The 26,962-nt window shown below is 39.9% G+C and overlaps 1 protein-coding gene across 2 annotated transcripts in view; it reads left to right on the top strand.

Moving 5' to 3' along the window:
* The window catches only part of CORIN (corin, serine peptidase), a 1,415,152-nt gene that overhangs the window by 1,011,992 nt on the left and 376,198 nt on the right, over nucleotides 1–26,962 (top strand). For both annotated transcript variants that reach the window (XM_044061411.1, XM_044061410.1), the window contains one exon: nucleotides 15,633–15,778. In XM_044061411.1, coding sequence (XP_043917346.1) covers nucleotides 15,633–15,778 — 146 coding nt within the window. The remainder of the gene's footprint in view (nucleotides 1–15,632; nucleotides 15,779–26,962) is intronic.

The raw sequence follows: 26,962 nt of genomic DNA, 5'->3' as shown, positions 1-26,962 counted from the left end.
GGTTAGACATAAACTTTAACTCCCCTACATGTAGCATGAACTTATATGGTTTCACACAACTAATTAATAGCCCCACATATTATAGCAAGAGATCAAATTCTCTTAAACTGGATCCTAGTATCAGACCCTAGCAAATACCCCACCACAGGTACAATGTCAGACTCTCTCAGTGATCATCTCCCAATCTGTATAACTAGACATCTCACAAATCCAGTAAAACAGCATATTTATTAAACACATACCATTTCCAAGTTTAACCCAGAAATGTTCATTGCTACACTATCATCCATTAAATGGAGCTTCCTAAACACCCTCCCCTTAGATGATGCTGTAATTTAATTCAGTATAGCTTTTTTAAATATCTTAAATAGCCTTGTACCTCCTAAAAGTAAGAGACTGAAAACAAATAATGCCATTTGGCTATCCAAAAACAGTAGAATACTAATGCAGGATAGTGAGCAAGTATAGAAAGAATGGTAAAAGTATAAAACATCTCACTATCTAAAACTTTAAAATTCTTCACAATTGTACTAAAAAGAAAATAAATGAAAACAAAAAAATACTACAATAACTTTCAAAATAATACAAATCACAACCCTAAAATATGTTGGAGATTCATTAAAGAAATCTTACATCCCAGCCAAAAATTCAACCAAAACCCCTCACCCAATAACTGAGCCCTCAAAACTGCAGTACATTTCAACTCTTATTTTATAGAGAGTATAACATCTCTAACCAAGGATTCCTCAACATGTAATCCAAACCCTGACCAACAGCCACATATCGCCACATCTACTTTCACCTTCAAACCTGTGTCCACATCCTATATAAAACTTCTCTTAACAAACTCTAACCATGCACTTCTTCAGTTGATGACCTTCCTAGTGAGTACCTAAAAATATCAGCAAATAGCATTGACTATCCTTTCTCAATCCGGGAATCCCACATTCCCTTTCTCTGGAAAAAGTCACACATTATCCCTCTGCACAAAGGAGGAAATTCAATAGACATTAATAACTTTAGACCTATAGCAATCTTATTTCTCCTCACCAAAACACTTGTAAAAAGTCTAGAAATTGTTTTTGAATATAATTTCCAGTAGGAAGAACTCCCATCCCCTACACAACATGGCTTCAATCCTTCCCATGGTATTAGCACTGCCCTTCTAATCTATATAGATACCGTCAATAAAGCTAGAATTAATGGCAAACTAGTCTCTTCCTTATTTCTAAATTTGTCTAAAGTCTTTGACACAGTTTGTCACAGCAAACATCTACTTCAAATGTCCTGACTAAGTTTTTCTCAGCCCAGCCATCTGTGTTTCAAAAGCTACATGTCCAATAGGTATCAGTTAGTAAAATGGCACTCCACTCTCTCCTCACCTCCCAGTCACCATTGGCATAACACAATGTTCTATCCTTGGTCTCCTCCTCTTTAACATTTTCACCAACACCCTCTATAATTCTACACAGCAGGCAACCCTAATACAACACACAGATGATTCCACTCTCATTTGTATATCTGACAACATGGCACACCTCCAAAAAATTACTCCACTGAAATGTCTTCATAACTCACAACTCATGTTCAACCCAAAAAAGACCAAACTACTACATTTTCCTGAAAACCTTCTCTCATGAAAAAACAAAATTTAAAGTCCTCTCTCTCGATAATACAACCAATGAAGTCACTTCTCATAGCAAACTACTTGATGTGATAGTGGAGGATAATCTTACATTTGACCTGCATGTACAAAATTGCATGAGAAAAACTCGTCAAAACTAGGGATGCTTTACAGAGCCCAAAACATTTTCACTGATGCAACTAAATCTCTCCTCCCCGCACTTCTGTATGGCGCTCCCATCCTTACTAACCTCCAGGCTTCACAAAAATTAAAACTTGAACAATGCTATAACAAAGTTGCTAAATTTGCAGCATATACCCCTTTCAGAACCCACCACTGTATAGCACTAAAAAGCCTAAATTGGTTAGAACTGCCACATCAACTAACACATACACAGCTTCTTATCACCTATAAAATTATCCATCATCCATCTGCCTAACCAGCACTAAAAACATTCTACACAACTATGTTCCCATTCGGTCATTGTGATCCAGTGACCAGAAACTCCTGTCTGTCTCCAAACTTATTAAATCTGCTGGGTATTGTCTGTATTCGTACAAGATTGTTAAGGCCTGGAATTCCTTACCTGTATCCATCAGGTCTATACACTCCCTCCCATCTTTCAAAACAACTTGGAAAGACTTCCTGGCTAAAATCTGGCTCTGTTCTTGTTCAAATCCAGGATAAACTATATCCCTAAATTTTAACAAGTATCTTGTCATTCCTTATACTTCTTTACTCCCATCTTCACTTACTACCTTACTGCTATCTAATTATCTTCCTCGGCTAAGTCTCTAAATATACCATAAGCCTGTTTTTCCCTCACTTCATATTGCAGTTCCTATTTGTATTACAACTAACTTACCTTTAATTTATCTACAAACTATCTAAAATTTCTTTAAATATTAAATGATTGTTATATACCTTGTATCAATTCTTAACCAATGTTTTTATATTAATTTGTTATAATCGTTTAAACTGCAAATGCTTTTTGTTTTATTTTTGAGGATTGTAAAATTATTATTTTTAAAATGGTTTGTAATAATTTGTAGCTTTTCTCCCTGGGCCTCCGCTGAAAATGGGCTTCTACCCAGTCAGACTTTCCCGATAACCAAATGTCAACAAATAAATGAATAAACAATAAATAAATATTTTCATTTTCACTTTTTGCTTAACTTACTCTGATTTGTGTTCACAGAGCAGGTGTTACCTCTTTAACAGCAGCTGTAAATGCTCAACAAAATAAACTAGCTGATCTGCACATTTTAAAGCTTCAAATGTTTAGTCTAAGTGCTGGCAGACCCTCTCCCACATTCTTCCTGAGGTGTCAAAACTGTCATTGTAATGCAGGAGTTGTTAACTGACAACTCTTACTTCAGAGTTTTTAAGATGCATTCAAACTACTTTGATATTCACCAGAGTCTGCAGTGGAAAGATGTGTGTTTTATACTGAATGCTGGTAAAATGTGCTGCGTTTGTTCATAGCATCATAGGAAGGTACTAGGCTATTGGCCCTGAGGCCATTATAAACCTAGCTAAGAGTTTAGCCCATGTTTAGACAAGTCAGTACTCAAAGCCCCTGTCCAACAGGGACACAGGTGAAATCCCAGGGGTGTATTTTCTGTTTCTCATCCAGTTATGCAGGTTGCGCTTGAAAAGGGATAATATGGAACTCTGCTTGATGTGGAGAGGGAGTCTATTCCACTGATGGGGGAGACTCTGGGACACAAATCTGTCCCACCAAGTTCTATTGATGTCACAGACCAGGTTGAGGTCGAGCATACGGGTTACTCTAGTGGAGCTTAACTTGTGGATATGCAGCAGTCCCATCAAGGTAGGGTCTGAGATTGCTTTGTATGCCAGACAAAGGTTACCTCTGAGGAGTCTGTATGAGACTGAGTAGAGGGATAGGGCCTTTAGCCTATCTGGGTAGGGTAGATGTTTGAGGACCTGGATTCTTCTGGTGAGGAACCTCTGTGGTCTCTCCAGCTGCTGCATGTGCTTGCGAGGTACATGCTGAAGGGGGCATTGTACTCAATAATTGGCCTTATAAAGGAAGAATACAGGGATGTTATGACCTCCTTGTCCCTGGATGAGATACTCTTACGTATGAGGTGGGCCATGGAGAAAGCTTTTTGTACAATGGAAGCAACATGGTGGTCAAAAGTCAGGTTGCTATCAACCTGGGTGCCCAAATCCCTCCCAACTCACTGCGTGCTTAGAACATTGTTATTAATGTGATAATATGTAGATATGTCACTCTCCCCAAAGGGGATGATGATGCATTTTTTGGCATTCAGCTTGAGGCCATGTTTCTGGCACCAGTCATTTGTTTGAGTAAGACCCTTTTGGAGGATCTCCACATCACTTGGGGAATTGATGACCAAGCCCAGCTTGCAGTCATCTGCAAATATGATCAGCCATAGCTCACTGGTTTTGTCTGCACCTCAGAGAAGTATATCCTGAATAACAGAGGCCCCAAGACTGATCCCTGGGGTACACTGCTCGTTATGGGTCTGCTGTTGAGGTGGTTTCCCCTATTTTGATTAGGTGGGTTCTATCAGTGAGCTAGCTTGCTAGCCATCTGATAACATATGGATCGATGCCTAGTTGAGAGAGTTTATCTATTATACCCGAGTGGGAAATAGTGTCAAAGACTTTAGCCAGGTCAAGGTAGGTGGTGTGCACCATCTTCCCCTCATCCATGGCTTTGGTAACTGTCTCAAAGAAGTCAACCAGATTTAACAGCCATGACCTCCCCTTGACAAAGCCAATCTGTGTGGGGTAAAGTTTTTGCAGGTTGCCAATGTCCCTGTTAATGAGGTCCATGATAATCCATTCCATGGCCTTGCAAATCACACTAGTTAGGCTGATGGGTCTATAATTTCTCAGATCAGTGGACACTCCACCTTTGTGTAAATGGATGACAGTGGCTGTCCTCCACTCGGCTGGGACAAAGCCAGTATTCTGGATTTGGTTGAATAGGGTGCAGCCACTGGGGATGCACAAGCCAGTGCATTTCTTTGTGCTGGACCCAAGCCCGGATAAATGGGGAGGGTTTCATCAGGAAGGGCATCCGGCATAAAATTTTGCCAAATCATACATGCGGACAACAGTACAGATATACATACCGGATCGGTCAAGGCCCGGGTTAACAATGACCACCACCAGTACTGTTGGCCAACAGGGTGCTGTCGGAAATTGGACTACTGTTGGCCGAAGGAGGAGAAGAGGAGGAAGGCATGCTTGAAGGCAGGTAAAGGCTAGGACTGTGATAGTGAGGGTCGGAACTTTGAATGTTGGCAGTATGACTGGTATAGGGAGGGAGCTAGCTGATATGATGGACCGAAGGAAGGTTGGTATATTGTGTGTGCAAAAGACCAGATGGAAGGGGAGCAAGGTCAGGTGTATCGGAGGTGGGTTCAAATTGTTTTATCATGGTGTGAATGGGAGGAGAAATGGCGTAGGGGTTATCATGAAGGAACAGTATGCTAAGAGTGTTTTGAAGGTGAAAAGAGTGTCGGATAGAGTGATCTTTATGAAGCTGGAAATTGATGGTGTAAAGATGAATGTTGTTAGTGCAAATGCTCCACGAATTGGTTGTGCGATGGATGAGAAAGAAAAATTTTGGAGAGAGTTGGATGAAGTGGTGATGACTGTACCCAAAGGTGAGTGACTGGTGATTGGAGCAGATTTCAATGGGCATGTTGGTGAAGGGAACAGAGGGGATGAGGAAGTGATGGGTAGGTATGGTGTTAAGCAAAGGAATACAGAAGGTTAGATGGTAGTGGATTTTGCGAAAAGGATGGACATGGCTGTGGTGAATACATATTTTAACAAGAGGGAGGAGCATAGGGTGACATACAAGAGTGGAGGAAGATGCACACAGGTGGATTATATCTTATGTAGAAGGGCCAGTCTGAAGGAGATTGGAGACTGTAAAGTGGTGGCAGGGGAAAGTGTAGTTAGGCAGCATAGGATGGTGGTTTGTAGGATGACATTGGTGATCAAGAAGAGGAGGATGAGTGTGAGGGCAGCACCAAGGATCAAATGGTGGAAATTGAAAAAGGGTAATTGTGAGGTGGAGTTCATGGAAGAGATAAGACAGGCACTGGGTGGCAGTGAAGAGTTACTGAATAGCTGGGTAACTACAGCAGAGCTAGTAAGAGAGATGGCTAGAAAGGTGCTTTGTGTGACATCTCGAAAGAGGAAGGAGGACAAGGAGACCTGGTGGTGGAATGAAAAGTACAGGAGAGTATACAGAGAAAGAGGATGGTGAAGAAGAATTGGGATTGTCAGATAGATGAAGAAAGTAGATAAAAGTATAAGGAGATGAGGTGCATGGCAAAGAGAGAGGTGGCGAAGGCTAAGGATAAGGCGTATGAAGAGTTGTATGAAAGGTTGGACACTAAGGAGGGAGAAAAGGACCTGTACCGATTGGCTAGAAAGAGGGACCGAGCTAGGAAAGATGTGCAGCAGGTAAGGGTGATAAAGGATAATGAGGGAAATGTACTCACAAGCGAGGAGAGTTTGTTGAGCAGCTAGAAAGAGTACTTTGAGGGGCTGATTAATGAAGAGAATGAGAGGGAGAGAAGGTTGGATGATGTACGGATAGTAAATCATGAAGTGCAGTGGATTAGCAAGGAGGAAGTAAGGATAGCTATAAAGAGGATGAAGAATGGAAAGGCTGTTGGTCCAGATGACATACCTGTGGAAGCATGGAGGTGTTTAGGTAAAATGGCAGTGGAGTTTTTAACTAGATTGTTTAATGAAATCTTGGAAAGTGAGAGGATGCCTGAGGAATGGCGAAAAAGTGTTTTGGTACCGATTTTTAAGAATAAGGGTGATGTGCAGAGCTTTAGTAACTACAGAGGGATTAAATTGATCAGTCACAGCATGAAGTTATGGGAAAGAGTAGTGGAAGCTAGGTTAAGAAGGGATGTGATGATTAGTGATCAGCAGTATAGTTTCATACCAGGAAAGGGCACTACAGATGCGATGTTTGCTCTGAGAGTGTTGATGGAGAAGTACAGAGAAGGTCAGATGGAGTTGCATTGTGTCTTTGTGGACTTAGAGAAAGCATATGACAGGGTGCCTAGAGAAGAGTTGTGGTACTGTATGAGGAAGTCGGGAGTGTCAGAGAAGTATGTAAGAGTGGTACAGGATATGTACAAGGGTAGTGTGACAGCGGTGAGGTCTGCGGTGGGAGTGATGGATGCATTAAAGGTGCAGGTGGGATTACATCAAGGATCAGCTCTGAGCCCTTTCTTATTTGCAATGGTGATTGACAGGTTGACAGATAAGATCAGACAAGAGTCCCCATGGACTATGATGTTTGCAGATGACATTGTGATCAGTAGTGAGAGTACGGAACAGGTGGAGGAGACCCTGGAGAGGTGGAGAGAAGAGGTGGAGAGAAGAGAATGAAGGTCAACAGGACTAAGAATATGTGTGTGTGTGTGTGTGTGTGTGTGTGTGTGTGTGTGTGTGTGTGTGTGTGTGTGTGTGTGTGTGTGTGTGTGTGAATGAGAGGGAGGATAGAGGAATGGTGAGGATGCAGGGAGTAGAGGTGGTAAAGGTGGATGAGTTTAAATACTTGGGATCAACAGTTCAGAGTAATGGTGAGTGTGGAAGAGAGGTGAAGAAGAGAGTACAGGCAGGATGGAGTGGGTGGAGAAGAGTGTCAGGAGTGATTTGTGACAGACTAGTACCAGTAAGAGTGAAAGGGATAGTCTACAAGAGGGTAGTGAGACCAGCTATGTTGTATGGGTTGGAGACAGTGGCACTGACAAAAAGGCAGGAGTCAGAGCTTGCCGTGGCAGAGTTGAAGATGTTAAGATGTTCTTCGTTCCCCATTGCTGCAGTCCTTACTATTGGGTATAGTCCGCGTCCAGTCGGCCCGAATACCAGAGTATAAGGCTGACGTCGGTCAGGGCGCATTAGACTGACGTCAGTACGTCAGGGTACTAATGCGCATGACCGACGTCATATCCTCAGTCTTTTTTGCCGCATGGTCCGATGCAGAAGCAGTTTTGCGAGTGCAGGTTGGCGTTCTGAAATATTTCCGAAACCGGAGTTTCAGACCGAAACAGAGTTGGCTAAGTACCCCGTTGGGGAACATTTTGGTTTTTTCTTGCCTCAGTATTTAACCGGATGTCAGAAAAAGTGAATAACTGTATTTCTTGTGGGAAACAGATACCTCATAGGGATTACCATACCTTGTGTATACCTTGTTTAGGGCCTGAGCACGACGTTGTTGGTTGCCGCTCTTGTGCTAGGTTTAACAAACGCACTATTAAGAGGAGGTTAGACTGTGCCAGGTTAGTGTTTGGGAAGCGTTGCAATTATAAAATGCCGTCGGATGCTCTGATGCCCGCTTCGTCCAAGAAGCGCAAGGACAAAACAGCGAAGCCTAGGGTTGATGAACCGGCAGTCCCGGACGTCGGTTCTTTAGAAGGCTCAGTGGAGCCAGAGGTTTTGCCAGGAGTTTCCATGGAGTCTCAGGCAGAAACTTTACTGTTACAGGATGTGCCTTCTCAGGAGGTAGGCCAGGCTGAGGGGGCTTCTCAGGTAACTGTTCTTCCCTCTCTTCCCAAGGTAGTTAGAGCCTCTCCTTCTGTTGCCAAAACTTCTTTGAGAGGTAGGCCTAGTTCAGCTTCAGTGGGGGCTTCTCCTAGCATTTCGGGTTCTGTACCTAAGAAACATATGCTTAAAATGGCAGAAGATTTGATTACTATGATTAGAGGTTCTATGCCCCCGCCTGATAAGAGGCCTAGGGTGGAACCGGAGTTTGATAGTTTTGAACAGTGTTCAGAGGCTTCAGAGTCTTCTGCAGAAGACTTGCAGGAGTATCCTACTTATTCTGATTCTGATGTGGATGATTCCACTCCTACAGCTTCTCCTCCTGAGGATTTCTCATTTTCAGAGACTCTGCATTCCATGAGGGAGCACTTTAAATGGGAAGGCCAGGATTACTCTGATTCCAGGAAAAGGCTTAGGGAATTCTTGTTTTACCCCAGCATAGGCCCTTAGCTATTCCTCCTGTGTTGAATGTGGTGGAAGATGTTTTTGGAGGCTTCACTGAACCCTGACTCTTTGCCTCCTGCTCCTGTTAAGCCTGATAGGTATTATAGGGTGCCCGAAGCTCATAAGTATTTGTTTAAGAGTCCTAGGGCGGACCCAGAAACTATTTCTCAAGGGCCTAAAGGTGTTAAGGCCTCTGTGGTTAAAAATCCTGTTCCCACTGATAAAGAGGCAAGGGCTTTGGATAGGTGGGGAAAGAAAGTGTATACTTCTTCCACTCTAGCCATGAGGCGTTGAATTGTCAGTTTCACATGCTAAAATATCAGAATTATCTCCTTTCACAATTAAAATCTAAGGTGGATGCTTTGGCGGAAGGTATTGAGTGTAAAGAGTTGCTGGATTTGGTTCATGTGTCTGAACAAGTGGGTAAGCATTCTTTGCAATGTGGTTTTGATGCTGTACAGGCCTCCTCGAGGGTGGCTGCTACTAGTTCTGTTCTTCACAGGCATGCCTGGTTGAAGGATCAGAATTTAGCTGAGCATGTTAAGACAAGGATTTTGGATGCTCCTTTACAGTCTGATGTGTTGTTTGGATCGCCTGTGGAAGCAGTTTTAAAGAAAATGGAAGACAAAGCTAAGTCTATGCAAACTGTTAAAGATTTTTGCAGGTGCAGCCACCGAAGTTTAGTAGAAATTGGCCTGCTAAGGGGTGGACATATCCTGCTTATGATTCCCAGTCTAGGGGTAGGTCTAGACGTGGTAGGGGCAGGGCTCAAGGTTCTTTTAGGCCTAGAACAGGGAGTTCACCTGCTCAGACTTCTGGTGAGGGCAGGGGTCAGTCCTTTCGTAAACAGACCCAATGACCTGTCTTTTCAGCTGCCAGTAGATTCTCGTCTGGCAGCTCCTTTGGGAGGAAGACTGTCTCTTTTCAAAGAAAATTGGGATTTAATTACTCAAGACAAATGGGTGTTGGATATCATTCACCACGGTTACAGATTTTATTTCCATACAATGCCCCCTTTCAAAGGCATGCCAGACGTTCCTCCTCCACAAAGAAAGGAGGCTCACAAGCAAGTTTCTCAGTTACTCCGGATGGGGGCCATTCAGCCAATCCCTGTATCAGAAAGGGGCCTAGGATTTTATTCTCGCCTGTTCCTAGTACCAAAGAAGGGGAACACGTGGAGACCAATTTTGGATTTATCTCTCCTCAACACTTTTCTGGACATTCCCAAGTTCAAGATGTTGACGTTACAACAGCTTTTACCTCTGCTGGGCAAAGATCACTGGATGGTAACTTTAGATCTCAAGGAAGCTTACCTTCATGTGCCTATAAGGCTAAGTTGCAGGAAGTATCTGCGGTTTCGAGCTGGAAATTCTCATTATCAGTTCTCTGCATTGCCCTTTGGCTTATCTACTGCCCAGAGTATTCACAAAGGTTCTGGCTCCAGTGATAGCTTACTTCAGGCTTCAAGGAATTCAAATCTATCCTTACTTGGACGACTGCCTGATTCTGGCTCAAGAAAAGGAAGACCTTCTACAACTTCTGGAATATGTTATAGCAGTGCTAAGATGCCTAGGGTATTCTGTGAACGAAATAAAGTCCAGTCTAGTACCCTCTCAAGACATGTGCTTTCTGGGTGTGAGACTGAATACAGCAGCCCAGATGGCCTTTTTAACCCCGGACAAACAAAAGAGTCTGTCACTTTACTTCCATCAACTATCTCATCAGTCCGTGCTGACTGCAAGGACAGTCCTTCAAGCATTAGGGTTCATGGCATCTTGTATTCTGGTGCTTCCCAATGCCAAACTGCATATGAGGAAGCTACAATGGTATCTCAAAATGTATGGACACAGCACTGCCAGGATTTGGACACTGTCATTCAAATAATACCTTGCCTTCAAAAAGAATTTTTGTGGTGGGCTCAGGAATGTCACCTAAACAAGGGACTCTCTGTGACCCGGCCAGAGGCGAGTCAGATTTTAACGACAGATGCCTCGGACATTGCTTGGGGAGCTCATCTAAATGGAAAGTGGATACAAGACAAGTGGCCTGCCAGACTACAGCATCTACATATCAATATGAAGGAGATGTTAGCAGTCCAGTTTGCATTAATGGCTTTCAAGGAGTTACTTCTTCCAGGGCAGGTGTTGATTCTAACAGACAACACAACTGTCATGTGGTACATTAACAAACAAGGGGGAACACATTCTTATCCTCTATGCAGGCAAGCAATGATTTTATGGGAGACTGCGCTAGGCTTGCAACTAACTCTTCAGGCAAGGTTTCTGCCAGGAGCACAGAACTCCTTAGCAGATGTGTTAAGCAGACAAATCATGGATCCCCACGAGTGGAAACTGGATCTTCATGTATTTCAAACATTGACAGTGTCATGGGGGACTCCAGACATAGATCTGTTCGCTTCTCCACTAAACCACCAGCTGCCACAGTATTGCACAAAGGGGTTTCATCACACAGCTTGGAAAGTGGATGCTCTGTCTTTCAGTTGGAAAAACCTTCATGTGTATGCCTTTCCTCCTCTGCCTCTTCTTCCACAGGTACTATTAAAGGTCAGACAAGACAGGCCAAGGATGATTTTGATAGCTCCAGATTGGCCTCGGCAACACTGGTACCCACTACTACGGAGTCTGGTAAGGAAGCCTCCATGGCCTTTACCTCTGATTCCTCATCTGTTATCTCAGAAGGATGGTCATCTGCTCAATGTCAAGCTTCACTCTCTTCATCTAACAGCCTGGCATATTCTGTGTTGAAACACAGCAGGTCTCAACTTCCTCAACAAGTTTTAAATGTGATTATGGAAGCTAGAAGACCTAGTACAAGGAAAGTGTACGCAGAAAAATGGAAGAGATTTTTATTTTGGAGTACAGCAAAGAATTTGCAGGTTTCTGAGCCTAATTTGAGTGTGGCTCTTCAATATCTTACTGAGTTATTGGACAAAGGTTTGTCCTTCTCTTCCATTAAGATTCATGCTGCAGCAATTTCAGCTCACTATGATTGTGACCCGCCATTGTTTTCGCACCCTTTGTTCAAGCAGTTTCTTAGAGGGCAAAGAATATAAGACCCCACGTAGAGCTCCTACTCCTGCTTGGGATCTCAATTTTGTGTTGGAAAAACTTACTCTACAACCTTTTGAGCCTGCGGCTACTGCTGAATTGAAATACTTGTCATGGAAGACTGCTTTTCTGTTGGCTATTACTTCTGCAAGAAGGGTGTCTGAGTTGCAGGCCCTTATGGCAGTAGAGCCATTTTGATTTTCCATAAGGATAGGGTATCATTACGTACTAATCCTTCCTTTATGCCTAAGGTGGTTTCTAGTGTGGCTTTAAACCAAACTATTCATTTGCCTACTTTTATGCAGACCCCCAAAATAAAGGGAAAAGATTTTGCACACTTTAGATGTACACAGGCAATTGCGTTATTATTTAAGCAGGACTAAGGATTTCAGGCAGTCTCAGCAGTTGTTTGTTTCTTTTGCTTTGAGTTCACAGGGCAAGCCTGTGTCAAAACAAACTATTTCTAGGTGGATTGGCTTTTGCATTGCATTTTGTTATTCCCATCATGGCAAGGAGATTCCAGCTGGGATTAGGCCTCATTCCACTAGGGCTACTGCCACTTCAACAGCATTTCTAAGGGGTGGCAACTAAGGATATTTTGGAAGCAGCTACTTGGAGTTCAGTGCATACTTTCTCTAAGCATTATCACCTTCCTATCTACTCTAAGTCTAGGGCTGGTTTTGCCACAGCTGTTTTGCAAGGCATGTTGTCAGCTCCTGCTTCTTTATGATTTGCCAGCCTCCCTTACCTCTGCTTTGGGATTCTACCCAATAGTAAGGACTGCAGCAATGGGGAACGAAGAACATAGTACAGTTTTGTACCTACCATAAATGTAGATGTTCGAGGATCCCCATTGCTGCAGTCCAATTTACCCTCCCTCCTTCCCTCTGTGTTTAGGGGTGGTTGTGTAGGTGAGGTTACATGCTTATATTTTTGTATATATTCTTGTATATATTGTACATATTTTTGGTGCAGGTATTTTGGGCCTTGTCTTTTTAGGGTCTTCTGACATCTGGGGCAAGAAAAGACTGAGGATATGACGTCGGTCATGCGCATTAGTACCCTGGCGTACTGACGTCAGTCTAATGCGCCCTGACCGACGTCAGCCTTATACTCTGGTATTCGGGCCGACTGGACGCGGACTATACCCAATAGTAAGGACTGCAGCAATGGGGATCCTCGAACATCTACATTTATGGTAGGTACAAAACTGTACTATTTGCACTGGGTGTAATGAGGATGGACAGGATTTAGGAATAAGTATATTAGTGGGTCAGCCCAGGTTGGAAGGTTTGGAGACAAAGCCAGAGAGGCAAGATTACATTGGTTTGGACATGTGCTGAGGAGGGATGCAGAGTATATTGGGAAAAAGATGCTAAAGATGAAGCTACCAGGTAACAGGAAAAGAGTAAGGCCTAAGATAAGGTTTATGGATGTGGTGAGAGAGGACATGCAGGTGATTGGTGTGACAGAGCAAGATGCAGAGGACAGGAAGAAATGGAAACAGGTGGTCCGCTGTGGCGACCCCTAATGACAGCAGCCGAGAGAAGAAGATGAAGAAGAAGAAGGGTGCCTAATGGTGCTGCAAGTTCATGCCTGAGTTTATGTAGGATGCATCCTGGGATGCTATCAGGTCCCATGGAGGCTGTATTTTTTGCCTTTGAGAGGGCAGTGATGACCTGTTTTCTAGAGATAAGGGGAGGGGACAGCTGCTGGGGATGCGCTGATTTACTGACGGGGGGCAGAGGGGTGAGGTTTTCGCTGAATCTGTCAGCCAGTAGGTTGACTATATCTACAGCATTTGTGTGTGGTCTCCTTGTCCACCAGTTCTGAACAGATCTGGGTGCTTCCTTTGAGATTGCAGACATATGTGAAGAAGGCCTTATGATTGTCTCTAGTAGATGTGGCCAATTTGGACTCGAAGTTGACTTTAGAGGATTTCACTAGTGCTCTTATTTGCTTGTTCAGGCTAAGGAGAGATTGCTTCCCAGTGGGCACCTGCTCCTGCTTGGTCCTGGACAACAATTTTTTTCCTTTTGTTATATATTTTATTTATTGTAGATGTCCACCAGACAGGTTTATTCTTCCTTGCGGAGGATGATTTTGTCCTGTCGGGTATTCCTGATTCCATGCATCTATATAAGTGCTCGTATAGTACTTTGATGTAAATTTGAACATTGGTTTCCATTTAAACAAATGGAGAAGAGGCTGTGAAGCTGTTTATACCTTCCATGAGGAGTTTGTTATCAACTTTGGAGAAGTTATTTTGTTTGCTCTTAGCTAAAAGGTGCTCAGGGGAGATGCTGACTTTGAAAGTGACCGCTTTATGGTCAGATGTTACCAGGGAGGATGATACTGTAGGGGTGCTGCAGTGGTTACTCATGTTGGTTAATACCAAGTCCAAGATATTATCACCTCTTGTGGGGGTATTGACTAGCTGTTCCAAGGCATTTGTATTGATAAAATTGAGGAATCTCTTGGCATTTGTGTTCTGGCATGAGTAGTTTTTCCAGTCTATGGTTGGGTAGTTAAAGTCACCCAGGATCAGGGTAAAGGGTTGAATCTTGATAGATCTGAAGAGGTCCAGATAGGTGGAGTGGGCATCTTGAGTCAATTTTGGGGTCCTGTAGCTAGCTATGATTTGAATAAAGGCCTTGTCAATGGTTAACTGTACCTGGAGTGTCTCCTGTGTGCCTTTAATATATATTGAAACTCCACCTCCTATGACTTTACTGCCCACAGTTTGGGGTCTGAATGTATGACAGGATGAGTAACCAGGTAAGGCTGGGGTGCTCTCCGCAACTTTGAACCAGGTTTCTGTGACTGCACAAATGTCAGCATCTTCCAGGGTTAAGAATGCTTGCAATGAGTGCAGCTTCATGTTTAAAATATTTTCCATATAATGCAACACAGAACAAAATAAGTTTGGCTTTCTCTTCTTGAATTTGGGTTAGTGATAGTTTTTGTGCATGGCATGTGACCACCTCTGTTATATTGCTAGCTATACCTTTGACTGGTTTCACTGTAGTATACTAACACTTCATCCGAATCATAATGCTTGAGCATGACAAATTAGTATTTTTTGTGAACATTGCTAGGATTTGTAAAAGTATGGCAGTCATTGTTTTTCATAGGCAAATAGTCTTTCATTTTAACAGTAGATTATGAATGAGTTGTTGCCATGTATATTGTATTCTATATTTTATTCATAAGGTGTTTTGCTGTTTTTTTTTCCACATGCTATGTGCCCCACCAGCTTGCTATTCTGTTCCATTGTGCCCTGGCAAGAAAAGTATCCTGGAGCTGCCGCAGACTATGCCCACCTATAACAAGACACAAAACAGGCTTACCTCCATCTCTGAAAGGATTTCCCCCTCCATCACAACAGCAGTAACACTTAGTCAGTGCCTTGGCTAACTTGTTTGAAGTTATTATAAGTGACACCTCCCTTCTTCCTTGAAAGTAACTGCAACCAACATGGGTGTCAGTGGTTAATAAAGCCCTCAAGGGGAACTGACTAGATAACATGGTAAACTGAAATTTTAAAGTACATAATCAGTTGACTGTCTGGAAAAAAAACTGCAGGGAAGTGAAGACAATAGTCTGTTTGCTTGTAATACATTGTAATAGTGAGATGCAAGAACTTGGTTTCCCCACCAGTCAAAAATTGCATACTAATAAATGTATTCAGTATGATACTGAAAATTAATTACATCAGTGTCATCAGATTTTTTCAGTACAGTTTAGTGAGAAATATTCAGATTTTAATGTTTACTAATGTTACTAACTGCCATGCAATAGTCTAAAGATTTTGTAAACTATGCATACAGGCTATTTTATAGGTATATTATATTGTTTTAATGTTTAAATTGCTATAGTTTTGTTTCTTACTAGCCTTCGATTTGATCATGCAGGTCTCTGTGTGAGCATTCCAAAGAGCGCTGTGAGTCTGTGCTGGGAGTTGTGGGGTTACAATGGCCTGAAGATACTTACTGCACTCAGTTCCCTGAAGACAACAATGGCAACAAAACCTGCCTCATGCCTGATCAAGACGTCAAAGGTCAGTTTCAAGAGATCTGCGACACGTTATTGATGTATATTGCTGTCCTTGTTCTGAGGTCCAAAAAGATAGTGTAAGAGTATCATTTTCAAATATAGCTCACCATGGAAAATGTATGTGGCATTACATGTTAAAATGCTTCTGACATGTACATAGCCAGGTGCATGCATTGTGTATTGGTGAGATATTTATGGGCTTTCTAATAGAGAAAAGTTGTTTGAAGACAGTATTAACCAACTATTCTAGTGTGCTATTGTTTCAAATTCCTCAAAGTCCTGGATTTTAATATATGTGTTTGCAGGGCACAAAAGCTTATCATCAGCCAGTTTTAAGATTATTTTCTAAAGCCATGTACACACATTTTATGTCGGCTCAATAGCTCCTAACAGCTGATGGCAGCAGTAAATGCTTGGGTCACTTTTAATGTTACAGTTATGTGTTTTAAGTGATTAGCTCAGTTTTGTAATGGAAAGGAAACATTCAGAATTTGAAAACCTGATAGGAAAAAGATTAGTCACTTTTCTCTGCCGGAGGCAAAAGTAAATTTAAGGAAGTCTGTTATAATCTGTATGAAATTTGGAAATCTAATAAAATCTGAAAGAGTAATGAGCTGAATGAAATTAAAGTATCCAGGCAGGTGGACTAATTAGAATGCTATTTAGTGTTTTATCTTTAACTATATAACATCCTGCACCTGTACTCTAGTGATCACATTTATCCATTTTGTTTACATTATTTTGAGGGAAGCTTGAATTTGTTTGTCTTTTGTTTGACTATTTTATTTATTGATCTATTTAAAAATACAGTGTCGTTCCTTAAACTGTCGGTAATGTTTGTTTTCTGTTTGAACTTAAATGAGTCAAAAGCCTAGCCTTCAAAGGAACTGGTCTGCATGTTTGTGCTTCTGTATAATATTATAGGAAAGAAAATTCTTCAGAACTTCAACTGGCAGCACAGATAGTTTAGACTTAAGCTGAATTACAGAAAGCTGTAAAATATTATTAATCACAGTTGTTATTTCTCAACTAATTTATTGAACAGCTCATACACAACTCGTCTTACTGTTCATTTTAGTTTTTATGGTGACCTTCAAAGTACAATAAAAATTTAAAAATGTACATACAGTTCCCTAGCAAAGTCTACTGCAATGTAAACCATAAGAATATTTTTTTCTTTGGCTAACAATAATGACTGCAGTTACTTCAGCTCCTGCTGAGATACCAACATTGCAGCTGGATTTAATGTGAACCAAAAACAACCTCCTAGATGCCAGTGGTACTGATTTCCTTACAGGTTAGCAGTCATTGGCTGGTTATATTGATGCTGTCATTGAAATGCTGAGTAAACAGTAGATGAAGCCCTCCACTGACAGTAGCCACTGTATACCACTGTCATAGTCTCCAGTGTGCCATCAGAGGATGACTAGGACATAGGAGAGAAGCACTGCATTCAGTATATTTTTGACTTTTCATTGCCCTATATTTTACCTTATGACTTTTCTTCTGGAAGGGAGTCTCCTTTTTCACACATTTGTTACAAACAAGTCTAAGGGGGAAAAAACAGGCTATTTCTTTGTTCTTGTTTTTCATTCCTCATTAAAGAGTTTAGAAGTGCAGCTATACAAGTCCTTTACCTCTGCTCATTATTGTGGTGCTAGAAAAGAACAATCAGCAACTTCAGTTATTCAAGTTGCTATATTTTGATACGTAATAAACTTAGTTACTGATGATTTTAAATTTTGTTAATATGCAGTGTCTTGTGCCTTAGAATAGTGTCTTTTGTGGAGACTCCATTGCTTGCTCTCAGTTAGGATGTACAATGGAGCATTAAATGGTAACCAAAATATTATGTACAGTATGTCCAGGCTGCAGACACCTTTAAACTTCAGGGCATCAGTAGATGTAAAATGGCACAACTTTGCAAAGTTAATAGACACTTGCAGAGTAAAGTAAGTGGGTACCATTTGACTAATAGTACTCAAACAGTGGCTGAGGAGGGTCTACATCAAACATACAATAGAAAAAAAAATACATACAGAGAGATCATTTACTTAAAAGTAAATTCTAATACCTGTAGTATAGCTCATACATCATTCATTAAAAAAATCAAACACAGCATGATAATATCCCTCAAAGCATGACACTTGGTGTCTCTTAAAAATAAAAATACAGCTTAAAATATAAGAATATTTTCAAAGCTGAGCTGCCCTGTAGCACAGAGGGATAAATCTGTCATTATACCCCCAGGCAACCTGTGTTTCATTAATGCCAAAGGGGGAGATGGGAGTGATCGTCCTACATCAACTCATCCATCTTGGAGGAAGGAAGCCACCTAAGGCTCACTGATGCAGCGCTGCATGAGCTATGAGTTATGGAAACATGCATGCACTTCCTGAGGGCAGTGATTATATAAGTGGGAAGGCTGCTGGGAAGGAATGGGAATTAGGTCCCACTCCCCATCCAGCAGCATGCTGCTACACCAGCATTCTAAATCTCCTCACCAGAGCTGGACAGGGGTAGGGTTGAGCCCAGGCAAGGAGAGGAGCTGGGGGAACTGATAGTCATCTGCAGGGGAGGAAAAAAAGAATATTTTAAAAGTGAAGTTGAAGAAAAAAATATTACAGAAAACACAAAAGTTGTTAGTTAAGTTTCAATTATGGAAACCTGATGTCCAAGAAAAATACAGACATATAAATAAATATATATATTTAATTATATTTCAAAATCAGACATCCTTTTTCACAAGATATGCACCAAATGCGTTTTACAGTTCAGATACCTTTTGAATGAAATCTTGAAATGTAATGTGACCACCAAAATTATGCTCATGTTCACAAAGAATTGAACTACAGTACAACAAAATATCACAGGTAACTTCACTGTTCTTGATTTTATATGAAGTTTCATATTACAGTACATTAGCTAATATTAGATATACTGTATGGAAATTAAATCAATGGAATATTGTCCAATTAGAAGCTTCATAATGTACTCTTGAAATTGTTCCTTTCGTGTTTCCGGTTCTATGGTGTACAGGGATTGGATATGACCTAGATGACTTGAGGCAGATGAGGGAGGCGAAAGCCAACAAATTCTGGCTAGGCTTATAAATATACTAGGGCAGATAGCTTAGTACCTATCTATGAACATATGAACCTATGAATTTGGCTGTTTGGGCACTGGACTAGTCAGTGGGGATAGGAAACAGAGACTCTTGCTGGCACTCCCATAGAAAGAGACAGGGAGGGTTTTCTGGATTCAGTCTGGCAAGATCCCAGTGATAGAGATGGTGCCATAGTCATGCAGCATGTAGCTATTTACATTTCAGCACTGAAGGGGATGCCAGAGCTCGTTAATACTATGTGCAGTGATATTTTTGATGATAGTAACTCAACCCAGTTAAGACAGACAAAAATACTCTAACATGTAAGACAACATAATGCTGCCAATTGTTCCACTCCAATCCAGCTTCCCTTTCCAAACCCCTAAGGGTGTGGTCAAAGCCCTGGTGAGTAGTACTGGGAGCAAAGACAGAAAGAAATGGAGATGCAGGAGCAGCTCTAGAGAGCAGATGATGATCAGTTGGCAGGCACACAAATGCAAAAAAAAAATTGTTCCCTTTAAGAATAATTTCTGAAGTCTTACATCTGAAATCTCACATCTTTCTATATCCAAGAAAACTGCAGTGTGCTGCAAAATTGTAAAAAAGAAATTTGCTTACGGGACAAATGGTGAGGCTCAGTAGAATTATCTCAATTGATTAAATTCTTAAAGATGTGATAACCTTACTAACATACTGTTCTTACAGAGGGGATATACTATATTATTAGGGAGTAAAGTTTATTGAAGACATGGTAGCTGATAGTAAAAATAAATATATGCCACTGCTGGGGAAATATGTGGAGTATAAAACTGGAGATGAGACACCAGTAATATTTTTAGTTATGTGAAAGCCATGAGTTTAAAATATATCCCCAAGAGAAGCAAGATAAAAAACATAATTGAACAAAACTGGAAAATATTTCAGTGATTTAAATAGCTGCCATTGTTGGTGAGGCACCATGCTTTACATATTAAAAATATATAACTTTTAATTAAAAATTGGAAACAAAAAATTTAAGGTCTGTTGGCTTAATAACTGTTGTGATGGGCATTTAGGGCTAGCTATGGATAAAAGCAACTTACTCTATTTTTATTTGCTCATTTTTAACAGTCAGGCTTTATAAGCTTAATTTGCATTTGTGTAAAATAAGTGGGCATACTTTACTCCCTGACTACTGTTTATGTGAAACAAAGTTGAAACTGCCCCTGATTTCTCAGAATTTCCCAGACAGAATGCTCCTGGTTTTGCTTAATATTTTTTGTTCTTTAAGATCAGTATTTGTTTCTGATTCTTGTGTCTATAACGTCTGAGAGGGTGTGAAGACTATTTGTCCATGAAAGTAACTCACCTTTTGTCATATGCTCAGCTTAAATAGAGTAGATTTGCAGGACTACTATGGATTTGTGTGAAGTAAGTTGGAATTTTTACTCTCTGGATATTCTTTTGTCTTAAACTAGCTTGAAATACATTACTGTATGTAATGATTTTTTTACTACAACCAGACATCTGAAGTGTACTTAGCAATGAGGTTTTAAATGATGGGTATGGGAGCTGTCTGTGTATGAGAATGACCAACCCTATTGTCATAATCAGATTAAGCAATCACTCTGAGTTTTTAGACCATGTGTGTATTTGGGTTGAGCAAGTTGTCATACCATAAGGTGCCTATTTTCTTCACAACTGGACATTTGAATTGCATTCTGTAAAATAGCTGGAATTGATAGGTATGGTCAGACATCAGTGGTTTATAATCATAGTAGTTTCAGTAGTATTTTATAGGTTCATAGGTGTTTATTAGGCTAATGACCACAAGGGCCTTTTTAAGCCTAGCCATGCACCCCAAATCTCTGATGAGTTCTGATACCCTCGATAAGTGTAAGTATGGGCCTGGGAGATGAACCATTTACATGTTACCCGTCTGCATCAGGGACAGAGGTGCCAAACCAGGGGTGAATTTTCAGTTTCTCATACAATTGTCCAAGCTGCACTTGAGTTGGATTAGGGAGGAACTCTGCTTCACATGGATGGGGAGCCTGTTCCATAGACAGGGTAGTCTCTGGGATACATACCTACCTCTTCAGCAGGTCCTATTTATATCACAAGCAAGGTTCAAGTCTTTAGAATCGGTAATTCTGGTACTGTTTGTTTTGTGGATATGCAGGAGGTTCATCAGAGTGGGGTCTGACAATGCCCTGTATGTCAGGCATAGATCTCCCCTAAAAACCTGTAGGAGACAGAATACAGGGATAGGGCCTTGAGGCAGTCTGCACAGGACATATTACTTATGGCCTATTTTCTTTTAGTGAGGAACCTCTGTGGATATTCCAGTTGTTGGATATGCCTGGTTAGGTACATACCAAAGGGGGCATTGTACTCAATGATAGGTCTGATGAATGCCAAATACAGTGGAACAATGACTTCCTTGGACTTAGATGCCATACCTTTGTTTACAAGTTGCGCAACATAGAATTTCCACACCATTGCAGACATGTGATGATCAAAGGCTAGATTACTGTGTGTGTGTGTGTGTGTGTGTGTGTGTGTGTGTGTGTGTGTGTGTGTGTGTGTGTGTGTGTGTGTGTGTGTGTGTGTGTGTATGTGTGTGTCCCTATGTCCCTGACTACTGGGTCAACTCTAAGGGGTGTGTTGTCAATGATAGTTACCAGGGATAGATGACTTCCCAAAGGATACTATTATGCATTTTTTAGCATTTAGTTTTAGTCTATGACTTTGACACCAGTCGTTTGTCTGTGTCAGCCCCTCCTGGATAATATCTGTGTCAGTGTGAGATTCAATGACAGCTCCTAATTTGCAATCATCTGCAAATTTAGTCAGCCAGAGACCAGTGATATTGGCCTTGACTTCTGAGAAGTAAATGCCAAAAAGGAGCAATCCAAGGACTGATCCCTGAGGAACACCACTTGTGACTGGCCTCTTTGTAGAGGTGGACTCCACAATTCTAACTTCCTGGGTCCTGTCTGTGAGCCAGTTGGCTATCCACTGGGTAACATATGGGTTTGTACCTAACCTCTTGAGATTGTGAACAATGCCCAAGTGAGGTTCATAGATTCATAGGTAGGTACTAGGCTATTGGTCCAAGGGCCTTAGTAAGCCTAGCCAACAAAGTTCCCTGGCTTACACCAACCCAAGAAAGTTAATTTCCTGTGCCCCTGTTGAGCAGAGCTACAGAAGTGATCCCTGGGGTGTATTTCCTATTTCCCATCCACTCATCAAGATTTTTCTTGAAGAGTGCTAATGAGGAACTTTGCTTGACATAGATGGGTAGCTTGTTCCAGAGTATGGAAAGTCTCTGGGACAGGAATCTATCCCTCCAGCAAGTCCTGAGACCTTTATGGCTGAAATGTTCTGCCATGAGATGTTTTTATTATTGGTTAAGAAACGTTTTATTTCTTTCTGGAAAAGGTAAGGCTACTAAAAACTTAAAATAAACACACACACTAATTTTGCTTAATTAAACAATAAATGTAGTTTAAAACAATCTAGTATGTAAGTATACACTTACCATAATCATGAAAATGAATACAAAAGAATATCTGAACTTATCTGTAGGCCAAAAAAACTGTTTAGGGGGCCAATGGTTTGAAACCTGCCCATGGTACAGGGTCCCATTAATCCATTAGTTACAAGGTTAGGGAAGTCTAAAAGTGGTGCATGTATTAAATAACTGTTTCAATCATTTGTATAAAATATTATATCTGTACTTATTCCAATACTTTGTAAAGAGACATTGTTGTTAAAAAAACAGAAAAGGACAAGTGAAATAAAATTATGTTGCTTCTCAGAGTCATTGCAAAATTATAGCTACCCATAAGCCTTTTTCAGTGTACCATTTGTATAAATATTTGCATTTCTTGTAAATAGATGAATATTTTAAACTTTGGCAAATGGTAAATCTTCTAATCAGAGGTATATAGGTTAATGCTCTTGTGGTCTACACGCATGGACATGTGCAAATACACAAATGTGTGAGATTAGGATTAACTCACCCACACTGTTTCTGCCACATCACTTGGACATGCAGTTTATTTCTTTATGGATAACAATGTAATAAGGTAGCCGCCATAACAATTCTTCTAGTGTGTTATCCATTATTAGTGTTTCATATGTTATCCCCTTGTAGGTTATACTATTTCTGATGCCTTATCTTTTGATTGGTTTGTCAGTAATTGACTCATTCTCTCTTTCTCTCTGTCTCTATCTCTTTCTGTCATCACCTCCATTTTAGTCTGTGTTGTAGTTGTTTTTTGCAGAACATTTTAATATGATTAGGTTCATTTTCCTCTTTTCATCAGCTCTTCTAACTTTTTGTTTTCTCTTTTTAGCTATGTAAAATATGTGCTAATGCTTAATACATAAAAGTGTGGTTTGGAGTTGGCTAACAGGCTGATGCATTGCTGGTTGTAAATTTATGGGATCTTCTATTTATTCTCTTATTTTTCAGTTATTCATCAGAAACTTCCCAGAAGGAATTTGCTTCTTGCTTTTGAATTATGTAGGCTTAGGAACGTAATGTATTTTTAAGTCAATGTCCAGCTGTGAGTTGACATTATTGTTATACAATGTGCTACTTTTATTATGTACTGTTTTGATAAAGTGCATCCCTGAAATCCAAGGAATGATATTACATACATTTTCACAGAACTAACATATACCACTTTCTATGATATTTCTTAAAGTAATGCCCAAATGTATCTTAATTAGTCCAGTTGCCTTTAGTTAGGCAAAATGTAGGCATTTGTTACTAAATTATTTGCATTTGTTAACTGGAAATTTCAACTGAGAATTTATTTTCATGCTGTACCATGGAGGAAAAAGTAAATACTTACCCAATAACCTCTCTGTGACATGATGTAGTGTAATGTGATTCAGAGCAGACAATAATAATTCTTATACAGTATTTGTTTCTAAAAATTATTTGAGAACATAGAACAATATGTATGGTAACAGCTGAGGGAAAATTGTTAACACATTACTGGCAATTAGATGAAACAAAATTTCAGTCAACTAAGTAATAGAACTATATGACACTTCACTGGTTTTCATAGAGTTAATGACTATAAGCAAAACATATACCTTTAGTACATATGCTTCAAGGGTATACAAATGTACCATACATTTACAGAGAAAATAAATATAGCTTAAATGTGTACCTATGTTACCTTGAAATGCATTTCTGCATGAAACTCATTACCACAAGAGTAAATTAGTCCTAACCCTATGTACTTGAGGACATCAAGAATTTGATCAAACATATCAAAATTCAGAATAAGTGTTTTGCAGGATGGACAAGCCCCTCACGTAAGGAGCTTTGCCCCCTTGTTTATGTAGTTAACACTCCAAGGTCACTGCATTATAAAGAAAGCACAATTATTTACAACATAAAAATAACAAGCTCACTTTCTCTGCTATCCATCAGTAGGGATCATGATTAGCATTACTATCTGAAGCTAAACAAATTGCTACAGTATGCAATGATCTATTACATTACAAACAAGGAACTCCTCAGACTGATAATGTCTTAGCAAGAAGAAAACAAGCAATCAGATCTGAAGGTGGACATGGTAAAAACTAAATAATTCAATCAGTACCAAAAAACAAACAGACTTTTGAAACACAAAAACGGTCACCAATTCAGCAAGCTCCAACCAACAGCGATTAAAAGGAAGTAGTCTTTGCCTTGACAGCAACACAGTAACGTACTCCACCAATAAAAAGCAGACGGTAACACCAAACCATAGAGAAAAACCTTAACGCCAAGTTTATTTCAAGTAACAAATGCGTTTTCGCTGAAGTACAACCACAGCTTCTTCAGAGATTTAAAAAAACCCGCCAAGCTGGGTTTTTATATGCACGTCATAGCTTATGTGTAAACCAGATTTTAAAGGGCTATGCTAATTGTTATATGTGAAACATTCAGTGACTAAATCAATATATGTCAGCTTAATAAACATTTAACAAAGGTTAAAAACACCAATAATAAAATAAAACCTACATAAAAGTTTCCTCCTAACCATCAGTTAAAAATAAATGCATTAATACATTTAAATAAATATTGGACAAGATATGCCATTATTATTAAATTGTATCGAGCCTTTCCTGTTGTTTTGACTCGCATGACATCCACATCTATCCATTTTTATTTAACATTATTTCTATTAACAATAACTACTTATAACTGTTCACAGTCCAGTAATTTCTTAAGGTTAACCAGTTAACATTCATTAATAAAAATACTTTGAAAGCACTATGAGGCCACTACAGGCACTCCATATTAATTGACCAAATAGTTTTAATAACCAAAATGATCAAGATGGTATTGGATACTTTACACCTAACCATATTGGATAAAAAATGTGGTTCTTTGTGTGGGTCAAATAAATAATTGCCTGTTCTATAGCAAAATATCTTAATGTAAAAAGTGAGTTCAAGAACACCAAATAGATGTCAATTTAAACCTTACCTATGTGCACTGTAAAATATAGCCCAAATCATGATGTTTGTCTTTTGTAACTCTTTAATTTAAGTATACATGTTATATTACAGTGCTCATTCAAGCCAGGGTATGAGAAGGCATCCAACCTCACCTGCCATTCTAATTCTTTATTTTCTAGAAACAGTGAGGTTGGCCCCCCTCTACCTGTGCTCAAGATTTGGTCAATCGGTGTAAATTCAAAACTATGCCCTACATTTTTAGAAATGTGTTTTGCTAGTGCGTTTTCAATGTTTTGTTTCCTCATTGCATACACGTGTTCGTAAATTCTGTCCCTCAGTCGTCTGTCAGATTTACCAATATAGAAGGCTGAGCAACAGTTACACGTGGCCAAATAAATTATGGATTTTGATTCACAATTCAATTTTTTATTGATCACAAATTGTTTACCACGAACATTGAAAACGCTTGTTGCCCTCACAAGATGACAGTAGTTACACTGTCCACATTGGGAAGATCCCTTATGTCTACCAGAAAATGTTGTTCCACTATGCCTCTGTAATAAGGCTTTCAAGCTATTACCTCTTCTAAGTGTAAACCCAGGTTTACTACCCAATTTTTCCAATAATTGGTGGTTATTAGAAATGAAATACCAATTTTTGTACAAAATATATTGAATAGCCTTGAAGTCAGTGCTAAAATTGGTGATAAAATTACAATCAAAGGTATTTGTGTTATTATTCCCATGAACAGTTGATTGCCTATAGTCGACCCTTAAAGTTACATTTACCTCACCATTTGTGGACGTCACAGAATTCAACATCATGTCCACCGTATACTTTGTAGGTAATAATGGTAAAAAATTCCCCAGTTTTCTTTTGGTAATTATCTCCTGTAGTATGTCATCAAACAGTTGTACCGGGTACTCCCTATTACTGAACATATTTTTTAAGAAGTCACATTCTTTCTGAAATAAGACTTCAGTACTACAGATCCTGGACGCACGAATTAGTTGCCCCTTAATGATTGCTTTCTTTTGTTTGTACGGGTGACAACTCCTAAAGTGCAATAGGGAATTACAGTAGGTAGGTTTTCTGTAAATACTAGAAAAATATTCACCCTTTGTTGCATCTTTACTTAATTTAATATCTAAGTAGTCAATTTCTTCATCAGAGAAGTGAGATGTAAACTTCAAGAATGATGTGGTCTCATTTATAGCATCCACAAACTCCTCTGCTTCTTTCTGGTCACCCTTAAACAAAATAAAAATATCATCCAGGTACCTGATGTAAAATTTTATTTTATCTTTCCTAAGCTGGCAATTAAAGATATTTTCTTTCTCCCAGTGGGCCATAAACAAGTTGGCAAGGGGACCCCATAGCGACCCCTTGCTTCTGAAGAAAGTATTTACCATTAAATGTAAAATAATTAGAAGATAAAATTATGTCCAGTAATTGACTAACTACGTTTATTTCTTTTACGTCTGCTTGTAAGTCGTTTAACATAAGGGAAATCCATTCAATTGCCTCCAAATGGGGAATAGATGTATATAAATCAGTGACGTCTATTGTTAGGAAGTTAACCGTTTCATCAAAGTCAATGTTACTGATCTTATCCAAAAACATCCAGGA

The sequence above is a fragment of the Protopterus annectens genome, chromosome 2.part0 (genome assembly GCF_019279795.1).
Source record: "Protopterus annectens isolate FY-2018-M chromosome 2.part0, PAN1.0, whole genome shotgun sequence".
NCBI classification, from domain to species: domain Eukaryota; kingdom Metazoa; phylum Chordata; order Ceratodontiformes; family Protopteridae; genus Protopterus; species Protopterus annectens.
The sequence above is the reverse complement of the archived record's forward strand: the minus strand, read 5'-3'. Positions and strand labels throughout refer to the sequence as shown.